General features: G+C 39.1%; 1 protein-coding gene across 3 annotated transcripts in view; it reads right to left on the reverse strand.

Annotated features, from left to right (window-relative positions):
* Positions 1–1,349: 1,349 nt before the first annotated feature.
* The window catches only part of NTRK2 (neurotrophic receptor tyrosine kinase 2), a 213,529-nt gene continuing 197,059 nt past the window's right edge, over positions 1,350–17,819 (reverse strand). For all 3 annotated transcript variants that reach the window (XM_049795658.1, XM_049795659.1, XM_049795663.1), the window contains 2 exons: positions 6,325–6,483; positions 1,350–5,484 (listed from right to left, as the gene is read on the reverse strand). In XM_049795658.1, coding sequence (XP_049651615.1) covers positions 5,299–5,484; positions 6,325–6,483 — 345 coding nt within the window. In that variant the 3' untranslated portion in view covers positions 1,350–5,298. The remainder of the gene's footprint in view (positions 5,485–6,324; positions 6,484–17,819) is intronic.

Here is a 17,819-nt window from a genome sequence, read left to right on the forward strand (position 1 = left end):
GAGCTAAACAAAGGCATTCAAACAGAAGAAAATAGCACACACCACCTCGTGACATTTTTAGGTTTTTTAAAGTAATCATTTTATCTTTCTTTTAGATGACATTGTTTATTGTAAGACATCATTTTTATTAAATACACTGTAATACAAGAGACTTTCCATGTCATGTTGAGAGAAGCTGGTCACATGACTCACAAACAAAACTTTTAACACTGATACCTAGGCATCACTTTGAAATCAGCCAAGATGCAATGAAACTTTTAAAGCAATGACTTGTTATAACAAATTGCAAAACAAGAACCACTAAATATTTCCACAGAGACATCACATTATAAAAAAAAAAAAAAGAAAAAGAAAAAAGAAAGGAGAAAGATAGCTCTACACACCAGGTCACAGTTTGGTGACAATATAGAGATTTATATTTATATGTAGATATCTTCCTCTTTACCTTAAATGACAAAGAGAGCGGTATCTAGAAATATATATATATACATAAACTATAGGTGGAGAGCAGGGCTGGGACAAATATTTCATAATTAATTGATTCTCTCTCTATTGGTGATTCAATTAAACATCAACATTGAATTACGTTACTTGTATATAAAACATCCTTAGCTGCTTTTCTTTAAGTTACAGAAAGATACATGTAAGCTGCAAGATACAGGCCTCTGAAAAGGTTCAATTTGATCTCTGTTTTCTCGTATATTCCAATCAAATGGCCTCACTACTAGCAGCTTCTATTATCCTTGCCCAAAGTATTCAGTGTTTATAAAATACCAGCCGGTCATCCCTCTGAACCTTCTACAAGCGAACAATCCCGCCCCCCCCCCCCCCCCCCCCCCAGACCTGGTCTAGAATGCATAGACGGAAAAATAACTCACCCATCACTTCCCATTTCTTCTCCTGAGACGTATGTTTAAAAGATGGCAAAATAGTCACTTGGTTGCTATTGTGAAATTCACAGTGTTTTCCCTGCAACATGTAGACTTTTTCTTTTTTTTGCTTCATGTTTGTGATGAATGTAGCACCCACCCCCCCCCCCCCCCAAAGGTGTTTTAACTAAGGCTCTAAAGGACCTCTTGATTCAAAGCAGCAGTGGTTCATCCCAGCCCTCACAACAAGAAAATACAACTTCCTGTGCTATCAAAACCTTCATCTTTGATTAGACACCCTGATCTGTCCCCAGCCCCTCCCCACTCCCCTCCCTCACATTTTATAGCAGTATTTGAAGTTCATTTACAGGCTGCAACAACCCAGACACAGACTTGTTCTAACACATATGCATTGTACCTTAGTCAGCCAGTGACCTAATCATTTTATTGGGCTAATTTCTTTTTGAAGTGTTAAAGTGGTTTTTAAAATTCTACATCAGCCACAACAAAAACAATCTCTCAGAAAGCTTGGGAGAGGTACACAGAGAGAGAAAGAGAGGGGAAAAGAAGAGAAAAGAAGGTGGCAAGAGGGAGAAAGGAAAGAAAGGAAAAGAGAAAGAAAGAAAGTGATAAAGAAGTAGCAAGAGGTTGAAAGGTTGAAAAGGTTGAAAAAGAAAAAGAGAAAAAATAGGCAGTTACTTATTAAGCTGTAGACAATATATAGTTTTACAAATCAAAACGAATTAAGTCCTTTTAAAAAGGGTACACTCCATCATGCATCATGGGGTGCTGTTGCTTTACAAGTATTTGTTCTCCATGGCCATTTCTGAGTTCTGCAGATCTATTGAGAGTGAAGGACAGAGTGTGGCAAATGCTGTTATTATTACTGCTGAATTTTGGTGTTCTCGTCCTACAAGTCGTGTTGCAGTCTCAATAGTCCAGCTCATTCTTGGAATTATTTTGTTACTGCAGACGAGTATAAAATGCTAATGGAGCTGCACTGTTATTCTAGGACAATAAAACAACAATAGCACAAATCCAGAAATGACAGTAAAACAAACTCTGTTTCCCGAGCTTGGAAGCTTGTCTGTTCATTTCATTGTGAGAAATCAACAAGTGAGATGGGAAAGGAAAAAAATGTTTTTATGCAATCTTCTGGGGAAGAAAAGTGCTTTGTTGTTGTATCTCTGGCATTCTAGCACTGCCTCTGCTGCACACCAGTTAAAAAGTTGAATCTTACAAACATAGAAAATGAAATATCAAAAGAAAAAAAACTATTCTGGTTACTCAGCAGACTTTATCAATTTATTAATAGCACTCTAATCATTGTTTGTAATAACGTAGGTGTATGTAAATTTATACATATACACACAGCCCATACATAATGTGCATGCATGTCTGCACATATATAAATAAAATACAACAGACATAGGCATACATGTATATGCTATGTGTGTGTATATATATATGCCATATGCAAACACACATATATAATATATATTATATGTATGATCAGTTCATAGCACAGTCCTGAAAGACTTTTTACATGAGCCTGATTGTCATATTTACTCAGTGTACACGATTTAGCTGACAGTGCAAGCATGATGAATATGCACACATACTCACCCTTCATTGTGATTTGAACGTATTTCTTCCTCTTCTCTGCTCATTCTGCTACACTTACCCACCTTTTCATGAAGAAACGCAAATTATGTATAGCTACAGTTTATAGCTTGTCTACTGTGATTATACATTTTATGTACTATCAAGAACATTAATGATACAGGTCAAGGTTATCCATACCGGTGGCTCTGTAGAACATTTGGTCCTTTAGAAGTTTAACATACTGCTATGTTATTGCACAATGCATTGTAACACTATTTATTCTCTGAAATTACTCTAATAGTCTCACTAGTAAATCAAAAAGAAGATGCCACTAAGTACATTTTCAGGGTTTTGTGATTATTTTTGGTATACATTCTTTCAGTGCTTGCAAAACCCACCTGTTTGCTTTCAGGCTGGAGCCTGCTTTCCAATAGAAGCAGCATCTCAGATGCCTTTTTCTTCAGCTTATAAGAAACTAAGAAGAATACAGCAGGTAGCAACTTAGCACCCCCCTCCACCACCTGCAGCCTCCTCCCACTGCACAGTAAGAGCAGACTCTGATACCTTTCTTTTCCACCACTGTTATTTTGAAAATCAATTTCAAATTCCTTTAAAACACAACATTCAGATTCTCAAGATAATGGGTTTCACTGGATGCTCAGTCTTTATCTAGCTTTCTGTGTGAACTTCCAAGACAGTCTAGATAAAATCTTAAGGCCCATTTTGTAGGAATCTTCCTCCGGCTTTTTGTGTGTTTCCAGTTCAGTAGTGGTTGAGAATAACATCTAGTTTATTAAAGAAATACTGAGTATGGCTTTATAGTTACACTGTCATGTTTATTTGTAATGCCGCCTTTTCAATGACATTGAGAAGGGTAAAACTTCATCAGTGTCCAGTGAACTGTCTTCTTTTGAAAATGTTCAGAATCTTTATGAGCTAGCTCTAAAAGCTTCTGAAGGAAAAACCTAAAGTGCCTCAATAAATAATATATGTGAGCAAATTATATATTAAATGTGCTATGGGAACAGTTACAAAAATAAAATGCTTAATTTATTAAATAAAATATCCCCAACACAAAGATGAAGAACTATTTTGATCTGGCTCATATCAATAAGAAATAACAAAAAAAGAAAACAGAAAGAAAGATCCCTTTTTTGCAGTAACGCCCCCTCACAGAGGGAGGCAAAATTCTTGAAGGAATAGGTAAGGTAGGTTTTCATTTGTAAGAATTCATATTAAAAATAATCCTAACTCTAAATTTGAAACCATCAACTTCTGGTTTGAAAAATAACATGTATGTCCATGCAGTTGTCATCAACACAGTGGCCATGCAAATGTTGTACACATACAATGCCAATCCAACCAAAAATAAATTATTTAAGAAAGAGTGGATGTTGGTAATGACAGCACTAGTACCAATACAAACATGGTGCTGAGCTCAGGCTCTTTGCACTCTGAATAGTTAGCCATAACCTCAGAGTGATTTGTTTTCTCTAGAGATCTCTATCCCCTGCCATGGCTCACACATAACCAGTGATCTTCGTGCTTTAGATTATTCATGTTATATCAGCCTATTATATCTGTAACATTGTAAAGGCATTTTAACATGGCTAATGTCCTCCATTAGCCCCTTCTAATGAAATATAAGTTATATCGTTATGAGTTTACTATGTCTACTAGGGTGTACTACAAGATGAGTGATAGTTTCTGCACAAAGGGCATTAACCAACAAAGACCATGCACAGTTTAGCTTGCATGGTTAAAAAAAAAGGAAAAAGGATTGAGGAAGGAAGGAATATGATGCTGGGCAAGCACAGTGTAAGATACACCTGCTCCACCGTCTATAGCTTGTCCTATCTTATCAAAATCCTTAGTTTCAACAAGTGATCCTAAAATTAATACTGTACATTAATAAGCCTAGATTCAGCCTTCATTAAAAAAGACTAGCTGGAGAACATTTTTATACCAGTGGCATGACAATATCCTATCAGAAGACAAAATAAGGGCATGTGTTTAGTTTATCATGTTCTAACATAATTTTGTGCAGTGCAGGCAGCATCTTTTTCCCTTTTACTTGTATCTGGCAATTAAAGGTGCCAGCAAAGCACCTTCTCGAACAATTCCTTTAGTCCTCAGAAAGACTCTTCAGGGAAAGTGCTAAACCCCCTCTTGCCTTCCATCAAATCATTTCAGTGTTTTTATGTGGGGTTGGATGCCATCTGATCCCCTAGTTCCTCCAGATAGTGTATCACACAAGACTGTCTTCTTTCCATCTGGCTTTATCTCTGCAAGGAACATGCTTCATGTAGAGAACACCAGTCTTCTATTTCCACCCACATGCCGAAGCAAAAAAATAGAGGTGAATCCATAGAAACTCCTAGTAGCTGTACAGCAGAAATCACAAAGTTCGAGTCAAATATTTTTTTCCCTTTTTTTCATCCACATCAAAGGCATGAATACAACAAGGCATTGTAGTTGTGGTGGGCAAACTGCAGAGTCTGCTGATATAACAGATCAGGTTTTTAAGGCCTTTGTCTATGCAGAGTTACAATAATGCAGAAGCCAAATTGATTAGAAAGACAGGAGAGAAGAAAAAAATGATAGAAACTGAGAGAGTGAGAGAGAGAGAGGAGATACATCTCAGTAATGTCTAAAAAGTCAATACTGTGTCTACAGATGGAGAAGTGCACATTGCTTGCCCTTTGAAAGCTTCTCCGCAACTTTGTCATTAATACTGTCAAAGTTAAGAACACATTTTAATGGAGTTCAGCGGCAGTTGAACACATTCATTCCCTCAGCCCATAAGAAGAAATGCTAGTAGACTTTAGCCTAAAATATCCAAGTAGACTGGAGATGCCTTGGCCAAGTTCTGGAGGAGGGAATGGATTTCTTTGATGTTGAGCCTCATGTGAGGCTCCCGTTGCCAACAGCCCAGCATCAAGTCATACACTTCCTTGGGGCATGTGCGAGGTCGCTGCAGGACCCGGCCCTGAGTGATGCACTCAATCACCTATGAGAAATCACAAGGAAAGCATCAGCACAGCTTTGCCAACTACATGGGGGTCACCCATGGAAGACTTAACTGCTAATTGCCTCAGCAGCCCCACTGGTGGCAGTCACCCAGCCAACCCTGCCAAGATGCATAAGCAGCGGGATGCGATCTGGAAAAATCACTGTAATGTAAGTTGTCAAGAAGCAGTAACTTCATTGATGTTAAGTTCACCCACATTGCCCCTTCCACTCATGAGGGAATGATAGCCAGGAAGTAATCCCATACCTCCATTCTCTCTCTCTCTCAACTTCACCTCATCTCAGAAGGAGGCAGTTTTCACCCTGCTCACCCAGACTGTCAGTGCCTCTCCCTCCCTCCTTAAATTTATGAGTATCACTGTGGCTAATCTCTGGAAATGGGCTACTTGTGACTGCCTGGAAATCAAGAGATATCCAGATTACTTCAATCTATTCAAGAATGGTTTTGGACAACCACCCTGCAACAATGACATGTATGATAGGGAACTGAAATCACCCAAAGCCTGTTCAGGAGATACCTAAGGTCCTCTTCATTGCCTCCTGGTCTTTCTCAATACCCAGAGGAGACACTATCCTATACAAAGGAAAAAGCTAAATTCCAACTGGTATATTTCTGCTTGGACAACTTCCATTCACCCTGGGGAAAAAAGGCTGAAAAGGAAGAAATTCAACCACAAAGTTCATGACAATACCATAAATATCTGATATCAGGGGTTTTGCCTTTACTAAACAATTTGTTGCTGTCCCATCTCCAGAGAAGCTACCCCAACAGTTAACGTGCTAGCCTTCCCAATGCAGTTTGAGAATGTATTACACACACCTCGTTGTTTGAGAGCTGATACCATGGCTGTTTGCCATAGGTAAAGATTTCCCATAATACAACCCCCAGGCTCCAGACATCGCTTTCTGTGGTGAACTTCCTGTACATGATACTCTCCGGAGGCATCCAACGAATGGGCAGCATGGTGTGACCCCCAACCTGAGAAAAGCAAATGAAGGAGTCAGAAATAATTCCTCCAGACCCTCACAAGGAGTTTATCAAGACATTAAATAAGGAGAATTTATGTTGGAGGTTTTTTTCCCATGTGATACCATTTACTTTGTGGACATTTTAAAAATTAGGGATTCACAGTCCAAACTCTTCTCCCCCAACAACAATCACTACCATGATAGGTTTCTCAAGAGAATCTCCAAAGACATTGTTTCTGAAGTGCAAACTCATCTTCAACACTTACTTGGCACACCCTACCCAAGGAACAGGAAAGTCTATGAAATTATTAATTAATTTAGCTTACCAACCCACTTAAAAGCAGTCCAGTTTTATTCTCCATTTTAACACTCAGGAAACTAAAAAAAGATTCATGAAATGAAATCTGCACTGATGATTCTCCTAGAAACTCAGTGATGTCAACTAAAATCCGTGAAGACACAGTGGTCTGACTACATGACACAGTAGGATCAGGATCTGTATGTTTTAATATTCTAATTTTCAGTGAATTAAAGCAATACTATGTTCTCTTGATAATTTCCAAAGTTAATGTATCAAATTATTTTTTTCCACATAAATTACCCAGTCCTATACAGCTTTTAAAAAAAATTCAGTCCTTTGGATATATCCCCTTGATAATAAACAAGTAGTAAGACATGGCTCCTATCCCAAATTAACTCATGGTGAATGGGATCTTTTCACTGAATGAATGCCTTTCTGAAAGTCTCTTAGAACATTTTTCATTTTCCCCAGAATGCTATACTTCCTTAAAATTAGGTTTCCTAACCTTAATTTAAATTTAAAAAAATCTCTTCTTTCCAGTTTCTAAACAATTTCTTGTTCCTGCTATGTCCCATTCTGACTGGATCACATCAATAAAGAAATCCACTCAAGTATTTTTAAAATAGTGCCACTGCTGAGATACTGTCATATAGATATATAGATACTCTGATTACTTTTGCATCAAGACAGCTGAGAATATTTCCAAGGAAGTTTAAAAAAAAAAAAAGTAAAGCTTTTTCAAGGACATCTAACTTTTGATTAACTCTCATTTTACTGTCTGAAAATTTATTTAGTTATGAAACCACATTTGCATTTTCAAGATTCTGTCAATTCAGAATGTAATTTCTCCTTGTGGGACTTTACAGTTGTTGTTATAAATAACGCCCTCCCTGTTCTCATGTCGAAACAGCAAATGGAAGGAAAGCCCAATAGAAGTTCAGTCAGGGTTCACATTATTTCTAAATCACACAGAACATCCATTTCCAGCTATTTGTCAGTAATTCAGAATTAGGGCAGCATACCAAAAATACAGCTACAGCTGGGAGAACTCAACCCTGTTCTGTGCATCGCCACAAGTCAACACTCGCTACTGACTCCATCAAAACAGAAAGTCATGCTAAAACTTCCATAGACTTGGTCTATTACTAGGCTCTTCTTCTCCTCCCCCTACATGAGATGCCATGCAAGTGATGGAGGACTGTTTTTTGTCCGGATGCTGAATGAAAGGCAGGGCTCCTGACTTCAGTTCCTGGCTACATTGAGGGTTTGCTTCTGACTCAATGCAGTTTGCTGTGCACAGATTTCAGAGCCATTCAGAAGGGGACCCAATTCCTGCTGCTTTCCGCCTAACTTAAAAACATACATGTGAGCACTCCATTGACAGAGAATGGATATCCATTTTTAAGTGCTTTACTCAATTCGTCCCACTTGTCTCTGTGTTAGTTTACCGCTCTGGCAGGCAGACTGGCTGTAAGGCTCTGTGCATCCATATTTTTAATCATCTTTGACTGAGATGTTACTAAATGATGTGGAGAGTTTGAAGTAACACACGAACATGCTGAGATGCAAACAAAGCTTAATCATAACCTAAACTGACATGGCAACAAAAGAGCTCCAAACCACCACTTTTACCCCCATCTTGAAAGGTATTTCATTAGAAAGTCAGAAAAAGTTAGTCCCTCAGAAACATGCAGGCACATAGACCCAGACAAAAGGCAAGTGCCATTAAAAGACGGTTAGTGATGAGAAGCTTTTGGTCTCATCAAATATTAAAATGGCTCTTAGATCTGCTCATCATATAGCCTCTGCTACTGGTTCTTTTCAGCAATTTCTTTGACTCATGCCTTAAAAATTAATGAAAGCTATAAACAATAAAGTATGTGTCTCTATTTTTTTCTTATTTGTCACATCTTACATCAAAAGATTTTGAAAAAGCAATTTAAAGAAACCCTCTCCAAATCTTCTTTTCCCATGGTTCCTTGCTACAGAATCACAGTGTATTTGTGGTAGGACTCTATGCTGAGTTTCCAATGTCATTCAGTAAAGTGAATGACACACCTCTAGAGTGATGATGATAAATTGCCACCAAATGGTGGCTCTGTGATGAACTGATCTGTAACATCACAGACCTAGCTGTCGCTCTTTGCACTCGCAGCAAGACTGACTCATCAGTATTGACACCAAGAATTCAATTTACAGATAAGCATGAGCCATAGGGCTCTTTGGCGTTCTTCCCACATCATCTTGTCTGGAGCTGTGTCCATTTCTGTCCCTGAAGGCAGAAGACTTCACTGGTCAGAGTACTCGTCCAGGACTGAGAATTTCTGAGGTCTCCCTATCATTGCCAATATCAATCATTTTAGCCAAAGTTACTTCCAATGCCTCAGGATCTTTGTGAAGATAATAGTTAATGCCTTCCCAAAGTACCAATGAAAGTATTAAAAGGGGTGTTCTCCTTGCCAGATGGCATTGCAATGAAGACAGGATGTCTGTGCAACACTGAGCATCACTTGTGGCAGGCTGAGCATCTACCTGTGGTGCAAGAGCACCTTCAGTTTCAACTCAGATGCTTGGCCAAAGGCACTTTTTCTAAATGCACATTTTCTTCTCTATTAATGATCAGTGGTTAGAGTCAACACTCATTCAGCTCAGAAAAGCATTAAGGGCTCTGTTACGTATATGCTTAAAATGAAGCACATGCTTCAGATCTTTCTTGAACTGAAGTCTGGGACTTGACACCACTGTTCACAGGATGCCTGAAATAAACTGACAGTCAGTTTTAAGCTTCTTTTGATCTTCATTGGACTGTTGAGTCCAAGCACCCACAGTTGTGCCATAACAGCGGTGAAGAGAGGTGGAGTGCCTTTTTGCTGCTGATGCCAAATTCTCAGCAAGGCTAAGGGGTGTTTTCCAAGAAGGACCAATGAAGGAAAACATGACTACACTGACCAAACTTTAAAGGTGCTGAGTGCTTCAAAGGGATGCCTTCTGCATATGCTTTAATAGGAAATGCAAGTATTACACAGCTCTTGGGTATCATCAGCATTCTGCAGGATAAAGTCCCTACTATGCACACTGTAATTGCAGTGCTGCTTGATACACATAATTTTAAAATGGTTGTGTGGTAAGCAGACTACAGTTGCAAGTAAATAACACCTTTATATTCAGTCTAGCTAAGGTTATGTCAGGTTTAAAAGCATTACAGTTTTAACTTAATATGCTCCCACTTTAAAATCCATACTGTAGCTGTAAAAATGCTGCAAAAATGACCATTTTATGGATACAAATTAGGGTACATTTTCCTGATGCTTACCTGAAAGCAGCTGCATTATGATGGTTCATTTTTATTTAGAATTGCACTTCTACTTAAGTACTTGCTTCCATATGTCAATTTATGAAAGCAAGCACTCCCTAGCCCAGCTGTAGCCTTGTATTATGTTCACTAGTTGGTTTTACTAGTAATATTGGGCTACAATCTAAACCAGAAAGCCTGGTGAATTAGCTCCTGCAATGTGCAAACTATCCACAGGATGGAGACTGCCAGATTGGTGAACTATGATCCAAGGGGAAACTGCCACACTGTTCCAGGTATGAAATGCTGTATTTTCAACAATACAATGTCATTCCACTTGTCACCACTTTCAGCACTCATCTTTTAAATGAATTTAGAACTTTGAAAGTTGGCAGGTAAGCTGACCTTCAACATTGTTTTCATTTATTTGCAAACATCAAACTCCAAGGATTTCTGTAGAAGCACCATGTCTTAGCCTTACGTTCTGTATCCTGCTTCACAGGCACTAGGAAATGGTGAGGCTTGTTTAATGCAGAAATTTTGGTTTTAAGAAGGAAACCAGGCCTGTAGTACGAAATTCCACGGGAGTTGATATTTGTTGCCCAAGGGCCTACACACATCCATCCATCCATCCATCCATCCATCCAATGTAAACCCAGCTTTTTTGCACATTAATCTTACTGCTACAGAGAAGAGCCCCCAGCTGATTGTCATCAAGCTAGAGGCAGGCAACCCCTGCAATTTCCCTATGCCAATTAAAAATGCATCTGTCAATACCTTGCCCTGGTCGCTGTTTCAGCAACTACTGCCCAACTGCCACAGGAATGCTGTTGCCCGATGTTTGTGAGCAAATGGGTATGCTCTCTTACAAAGAACAAGCAAATGAAGCCTTGTGCTCCTGCTGGGAACACAAGGCTGTGGGTGGAGCCCAGGGAAGCCAATACAGACATATGGAAGAAACAGACTGTATGTGGGGCTACACAGATAAGATGCAAGCCACAGGCTGGGAAAGGCCCAAGAAATAATGTTGCTAAGATGACCATTCAATCAGTTCCTACCAAGTTTATGCATTACTCATTTGTACCGTGAAAAGGGAAGGCTGAATGGATTGGCCACATTTTTGCAGTGTGTATCAGGTGCAACCAGGTCTTACTATAGCAGCACTGGGGGTTGTGGTGCTGAGGGTATGACACAGGGCTTTGGGGCCCCAGAGCCATGCCATAGGGTCCTGCACGAGCTGACCAAAGGACAGGACAGGGACTAGCTGGAACAGGGAGTAGTCTTTCTTCCTGCCAAATGGTGGTGGCTTTATTTGGAGAGGCTCCAGCACTCTTGGAGAGGACATCAAATCCAACCCCCAGCTTTTGCAGGCATTGAATTACATAACCCCTTCCCCATTTTTTTTAATTTCTGGCTTTAAGCAGTTGATTACTCTGAATTCATGCAGTAAAAAGCACAGCAACCAACTGCATAGCCTTGGAAAGCAGACTTCCTCATTTACGTTCAGTGTTCCCAGGTTCCCACGATTCCCACAGAGTGACATTGCAGTAATGTGTCACAGCGCTTTGTATATTCTCTGAAGACTAGTGACGCTTTTTCTGCCAACAGGATAAAAGTAATCTTTTTACTTTGTGAGCCCAATGAACCTGAATGACTAACCCATGGGTTTCAGCCCTGATCCTGCCCAATGCCCTGTCTGGCTTGACTGCTGCATCTCTCCAGAGCCCTGCTGATCTCAGACGTTTTGCAATTCAGGGTGGTAGTCTTGAAAGCAGCAACACAGTTCAGCATATGCTTAAATTAACTGTCACGTGACAAATATATGATCAGTCTCTTTAACACAACTCGTCTTAGTTTGCCAAACTGGAATCAAGCTATACCTTTTGATTCATTTGTTCACCCCCTCCTAAAAAAGCAACCTGTCTACTTGCAGCATTTCAGGGTAGTTTTTGCTATTTATGTTTTGGTCTTCTGACTTGTTTTCCCATCTCAGGGTGATATAACTGCAAAGAAATGTTCTCTGCAAAAATTATCATGTCTTATTGCTAAAACTGAAAACCTCTCCTCTCTTGGTGAACATCTGCTCTTTCCCCCTCATAAAATGCTGGCAAATGTTTCTCTCAGCACAAGAAAAAAATCAATAATTGTTATTTTCATTTATTCCATTCCCTGGCCTTGCAGACAAAGTCAATGTCTCTTCTTAAAATATCATCAGTCCTGCCATGTCCACTTGCAGAAAAGCAATATATTATTTTAACAGCCATAACAAGCCATACCACTGCAGTACATGAGGTTACTGAATTATCAAATAAGGCAGATTATAAACCAATAGCTAAAGATGTGTCCTTTCATTTTCACTTTTAACCCTGCTTTACTTCATCTCTATTCAAAAGGGGCTTACATCTAAAGTTCTTAATTAATTCTACTAGTGGTCTTGTCAGAAAACTGAAACAATGTCTAGAACGACATTTATTACACTGTAAATTCTCTCTTCAGTTGTGCAACAACATCAGTTCAATATTGTGCGTCAACTTTGTGTTGCTGGAGATAAAATTCTTCTCACTAGTCTCTATGAAACCATGAACAGTAAGGAGATGAAGAAAGACAAATTACTCAGAGTTTCACATAACACAAGAACCAGAACACAACAAATGAAATTTGTAAATGGCAGGTTCAAAACAAACAAAAGGATGTACCCCATCACATAATGTACAGTTGCTTGTGGAACTCATTGCCACAAGATACTCCCAGCCCCCAAGGCTTATCTGGGATCAAAAAGTGATTAAACACACTCATGGAGGATAAAATCTGACAAGGGCTATCAAACACAAAGATACCATCTCTGGCCCAGGAAGCATCTGAGCTGCAGAGTCCTGGAGGCTAAGAGAATACATGAGGGAAATATATGCTTAACCTGTTTTCATACTATTCAGCAGGCACTGGTTACTCACAGTGACCGGATCCTGGACTAAAGGGGCCTTTGGAGAAGCTATTCCTATGTTCCTATGTAGAACGGCCACACATTGCAATATGCAGTTCTTATCAAACTTCTCAGCAATGCTTATGGAGCACTAGAAATGATTCTGTCAAAAGGGTGGAATGAAGGAGAGATACCACATGGAATCAAAATATGTGAATGACTTAATGTATCTTACAATTCGGCATCTTCCAAAGACCATTTCAAATGCTAAGCTGAAAGGATATAGAAACTGTATTCACTGTTGTTGTGTTTTACACAATAGAGTATCGTACCGGGTCAGCCAAATATACAGGATAATTAAAAAATTGTAGTAGTCACTACATTACAGAGCACTCACTCTTCCAAGAAAGGAAGATGAAGTGCCCTGGAGGTAAGATCAGATGAGTGCTATCAAGAAGGTGATATGATTCACATCTCTGATCAAAACAAATGTCCCCCATCAGAGAGACAGAAGGGAAGTTAACCAAGTAGAAATCTGCAGCACTGAAAAGTAACAGATTACAGCTCTTCGGTGTCCCAGGATGAAGTGTGTATGAATGAAACGAAGTTGTCTATTCCTTTAAAATATCATTTCTTTTACTTTAAAATAAGAAAAATTTCTAGTATTAAACAATAATGATAATCTAAGTGAAAAGAACGGTATACTGTGGTAAAGACAACTCGAACACTGTATTTCAATTAATTCAGTGGACATCTAGATTTGTTTCTGAAGATGGGAATTCAGGACCTTGGTGAAAAAGCAGGGAGATGGGATTACTGTAAGCCAGAGAAGACTTGGCTTGTTGAACCAGATGGCCTCTACTTTCTAAAACACCTTCTATTCTCCTAACTTGCTATACCAAGTTATGCCATAGCATACAGTTACTGATCATTCCAGCAGCACAACATGCAACTCAGAATATTGAGCTCATGTAAAGTCCTGTGATGGCTTTACAAAAAGTAGTCACTATATCACTTGTACCCTATCACTATTTCCACACCTGAGTGTCTGCTGGTTCTACCAGTGGATGAAGAGAGTTATCAGGTACCAGCAGACAAGCAGGTGGAACTCATGTTAAAATCCTCACAGGCTCTGGGATGATCATCTAATGGTCCAAGTCAAAAGCAAAGCAATTTTGCAATGCAATATTAATAAACTGCAGCTACTGCCTTTCTGATTTTCAAAGCAAACAGTTTATGAAATATCCAATTCCATTTTTATATTAATCCCAAATAGTCTGGGCTACCAGGGCCAAGGAGGTTTTTAATATGCACTGGAAAACTGACCTCTACAAATCTGTACCATAGTTGAAATCCTAACTTCTGTTTGCTTTTTTAAATAGGGGGTTTGAGGTGTAATGTGACAAGATGCTAGCTGAACTGCACAGTCAATATGAACAAGTAGCAGTCACTCGAGGGCAGACTGAAAGCCAAGTATCAAACCACATAAGCCAGTTTGTGTTCACTAAGAAATCTCTACTCCTGATGTCAAGTCTGAAAGCTATTTCTCAAGTACTAGAGATCACAACCTTTTCCCATATTTATTTTACTGAAAACCACATTCTTTTCAAATCTACTGTAGGTTAACGTAGCATGTCTGGCTCTACTGGTCATGTCAAATTACATCACAGGAGAAGAGGCGAGCAACAGAGATTGGTTTGTAGCTTTACTTCTTCCTTGTGAGTCACAAAAGTGTTTCTATAATGTACACCGCACGGGAGCACCACAATTTTTAGTTGAAATGTCTCAGATGTTCCAGTTCTTTGTATTTAGTTAGATAGCCTCTCCCCCTTTCCCTGGGTTGTTAATTTATCACATGGCTTACAAATTCCAAGATTAACCAACTGCCACACGTATGTGAGGCAACAAAATAAGTAGAGTCTTTAGTTTCACAAATCCTAAGAATATGGGCAAACCTACTGAGTTCCCACATCTTTTCCACAAATAAAAAGGTTGTTTTGAACCACCAGTGCAAAAAGGAAATAAGTGACTCAACCATTTTATATTTGCTATTTTGGCTTGTTCACAGACTACCTGTATGATGCTGGGCAAGCCATGTCAGATCAAATCTGTCAACTACTAACTGCCTGAAGAGAGTTCAGAGATATACTCTCTCCAGCCAGAAGCATCAAGAAGGCAGAGCAAGGCTTCATGAATTCAAAGGAAGACCAATAATCTTAATATCTCAGAGAACTAACAATTGCTCTTTTCTGTGCAGACTTATCTCCACTTGCCTAAAGAGCAAGGGAGAAGTATGATCACAACGACAATCCTGATCTGTCTTCAGTACCCACACTGGAAATGCCTACACTGATAGTCTCAACGGGCTAATCTAAGTCTATGCAGATAGACAGCCACATTGGAAGGGACCTGAGAGAGGCTAAATTATACTGGTCCTCAGCCAGATACTAATAAACAAGGCAATGGCAAGGTCCTTGTGCTCATTTTCCTTCTCTTCTGCAGTCTTGATCATGTTTTCTACTTCTTATTTTCTCTGGGCCATAATTTGATTACATAAACTGGAAAACACAAGAGAAAAGTTTCACTAAAATAGAACAGAAAATAGTCTCTGTTGTTTTCCTTCCATGAATTCTAGTTTTTGTCTCCTCACTTGTACCATGACATCATTTTGTGAGTTGAAACAGGCATTTGCTCTGAAATGAGGCATCCATCAAACAACATGCAATATGATCATTAAAAATACCAGTAACTGCTATTACTGAAAAAAAAAATAAAATATTACTCATTCCTATGGAGCTTGCAAAATTCTAAATTGTTCTTATCAAATTCATATGTTGAATTATTCCTCAAGCCATGCTTAAAATATTGTTCTTGGACACAAAAGCCAAAGTGTAGCCCAAGCAGTGATGAAATCATTTTATAGCTTGTGGCTGAATTTCTACAGTGGTGAGAGGGAGAATGTACACCAGCAGAGCGATTGGAACCACAAATTTGCATTTTGGCTTTGTATTTGATTAGGGTCTTTTTTCTTAATTCTTTTCAGTGCCTTTCTCTACCCTCAGCACTGTCACTTTCCATTTAGGAAACATTATACCGAGAGGTGTATACAATGGGTCTTGGAATTCATGTGGCTGTGTTTAACACCAACACTGAGCTGTAAATTCTGCCTGTGATGCTAAAGCATCTTTCCTTCTGCCTCTAAAACAAGGCCAGATAATCTCCTGACATGCAAGCATTCACAGAAGGTGTCAATCTAGTAAGAAATGCCCCCTAAAATTTCCATGGGTGGATCCATCCCCTGATGGCATGTCATCATGGTGGAGGTTTGGCTTTCTAATATAAAGCCTGTTGAACTTGCTCATTTCTAGGTGATCCTGGGGAACAGATGAGGATCACAGTGATCTTTGAAAGGATTTAGAACTCTGCACGAGCATTGCTGCATTTCAGGTAAGGGTTCTCTGAAGATTTAAGATATACAGATTTCCACACCACAGACTGTGCAACATACTCCTCACATCCTTCACCAAATGCTAGTGGTGTGTGGGCAAAGGAGAAGAGGTGGGTGAGAATGAAACCCACAACTACACTTACTCTCCCTGATTTTCCCTCATATGTTTTGCAGTGCCCCAAGACAGCATTCCAGAAAATATTCTACCTCCTCCTAGCATGAAGCTACTCCTTACTGTAACCATGCAGCACTGGGGTGGCTCCTTCCTCATGCATGCTCACCTTCCTCTCTGGAAGAATAAGAATCCTATTAAAAATTGAGTACTCTGCTTGCTGCACTGCTGTAATACCACAATTAATTCAATATCAACGCATAAAAGTAATTTTAGTTTCACTGCTCAAATAAAAGTAGGATCTGCAGTAGAACTAAGAGCTTGAAAGTTAGGCACCCCATTTTTTTAAAAACAGGCTGCAATTTTACACCAAAGTAGATAGGACAGTGATATAATTTTTGAGAGCTCTATTATTAAAAGTGCAGGTCAACTGTACAGTCTTCAATATAAATCTTACATACAGCATTCCTGGACTCCAGGGTTGCCTACATTCAAAGAGGTCCTGGAGACATTCAAAATAAGCCAAGTGGGAAATGAATGTCTCATATTGTTAAGATGACATATTTCAATTTGGTTGGGGTTTTCTGAGATTGTCTACAGCCCCAGTATTTTGGAAAGTTCAGGAATACTTCGGGCTAGGACTCCCAAATTAATCTGTGTGAAAATCTGGTACTAAACCGAGTCATATCTAAATTAGGCTGGCACTAGTTTTTTGACCTATGCTTGCATAATGCTTAGGTCAGTGAAGTCCTGTTCCACACGAGACTCCTACACACCCTTGTGGTACATATTATATATAATAAAAACACTTTTTCTAGCCTCTTGTAAAAAATTACAAATGGGCTCACCACAGCAGCTGCACTTTAACTTGGTTATATGATAGTGGGTTACTATAGCCCTAATACTGTTTGTGAGTTCTTGTACTTCATAATGTTTTTCATCTGCTTCAGATGAAAACTTTTGAAATATTGTTCCATAAAGCCTGCATTTCCTTTTAAAGTCATGCTACTTTATAATACTCTTGGACAGGTTTAGGATGATCCACACAGAGTATTATCAAATGCACTCAATGATGTTCTTATTAAAATATTATGTGCTTCAGGCCTTAGTATATAGTTTTCTTTGTTTTCTTGCCAGGCAAATCTATTATTCTTTCTGTGTATTAGGCTGTCACCTTCACATAACCCTGCATCCTAGCCTCTGTTGTTATTTCCCATGAAAACGTCCCTGGATCTTGTATCCATCAGGATATTTTCATTTTGTGGTTTACTGT

The sequence above is a fragment of the Accipiter gentilis genome, chromosome Z (genome assembly GCF_929443795.1).
Source record: "Accipiter gentilis chromosome Z, bAccGen1.1, whole genome shotgun sequence".
NCBI classification, from domain to species: domain Eukaryota; kingdom Metazoa; phylum Chordata; class Aves; order Accipitriformes; family Accipitridae; genus Astur; species Astur gentilis.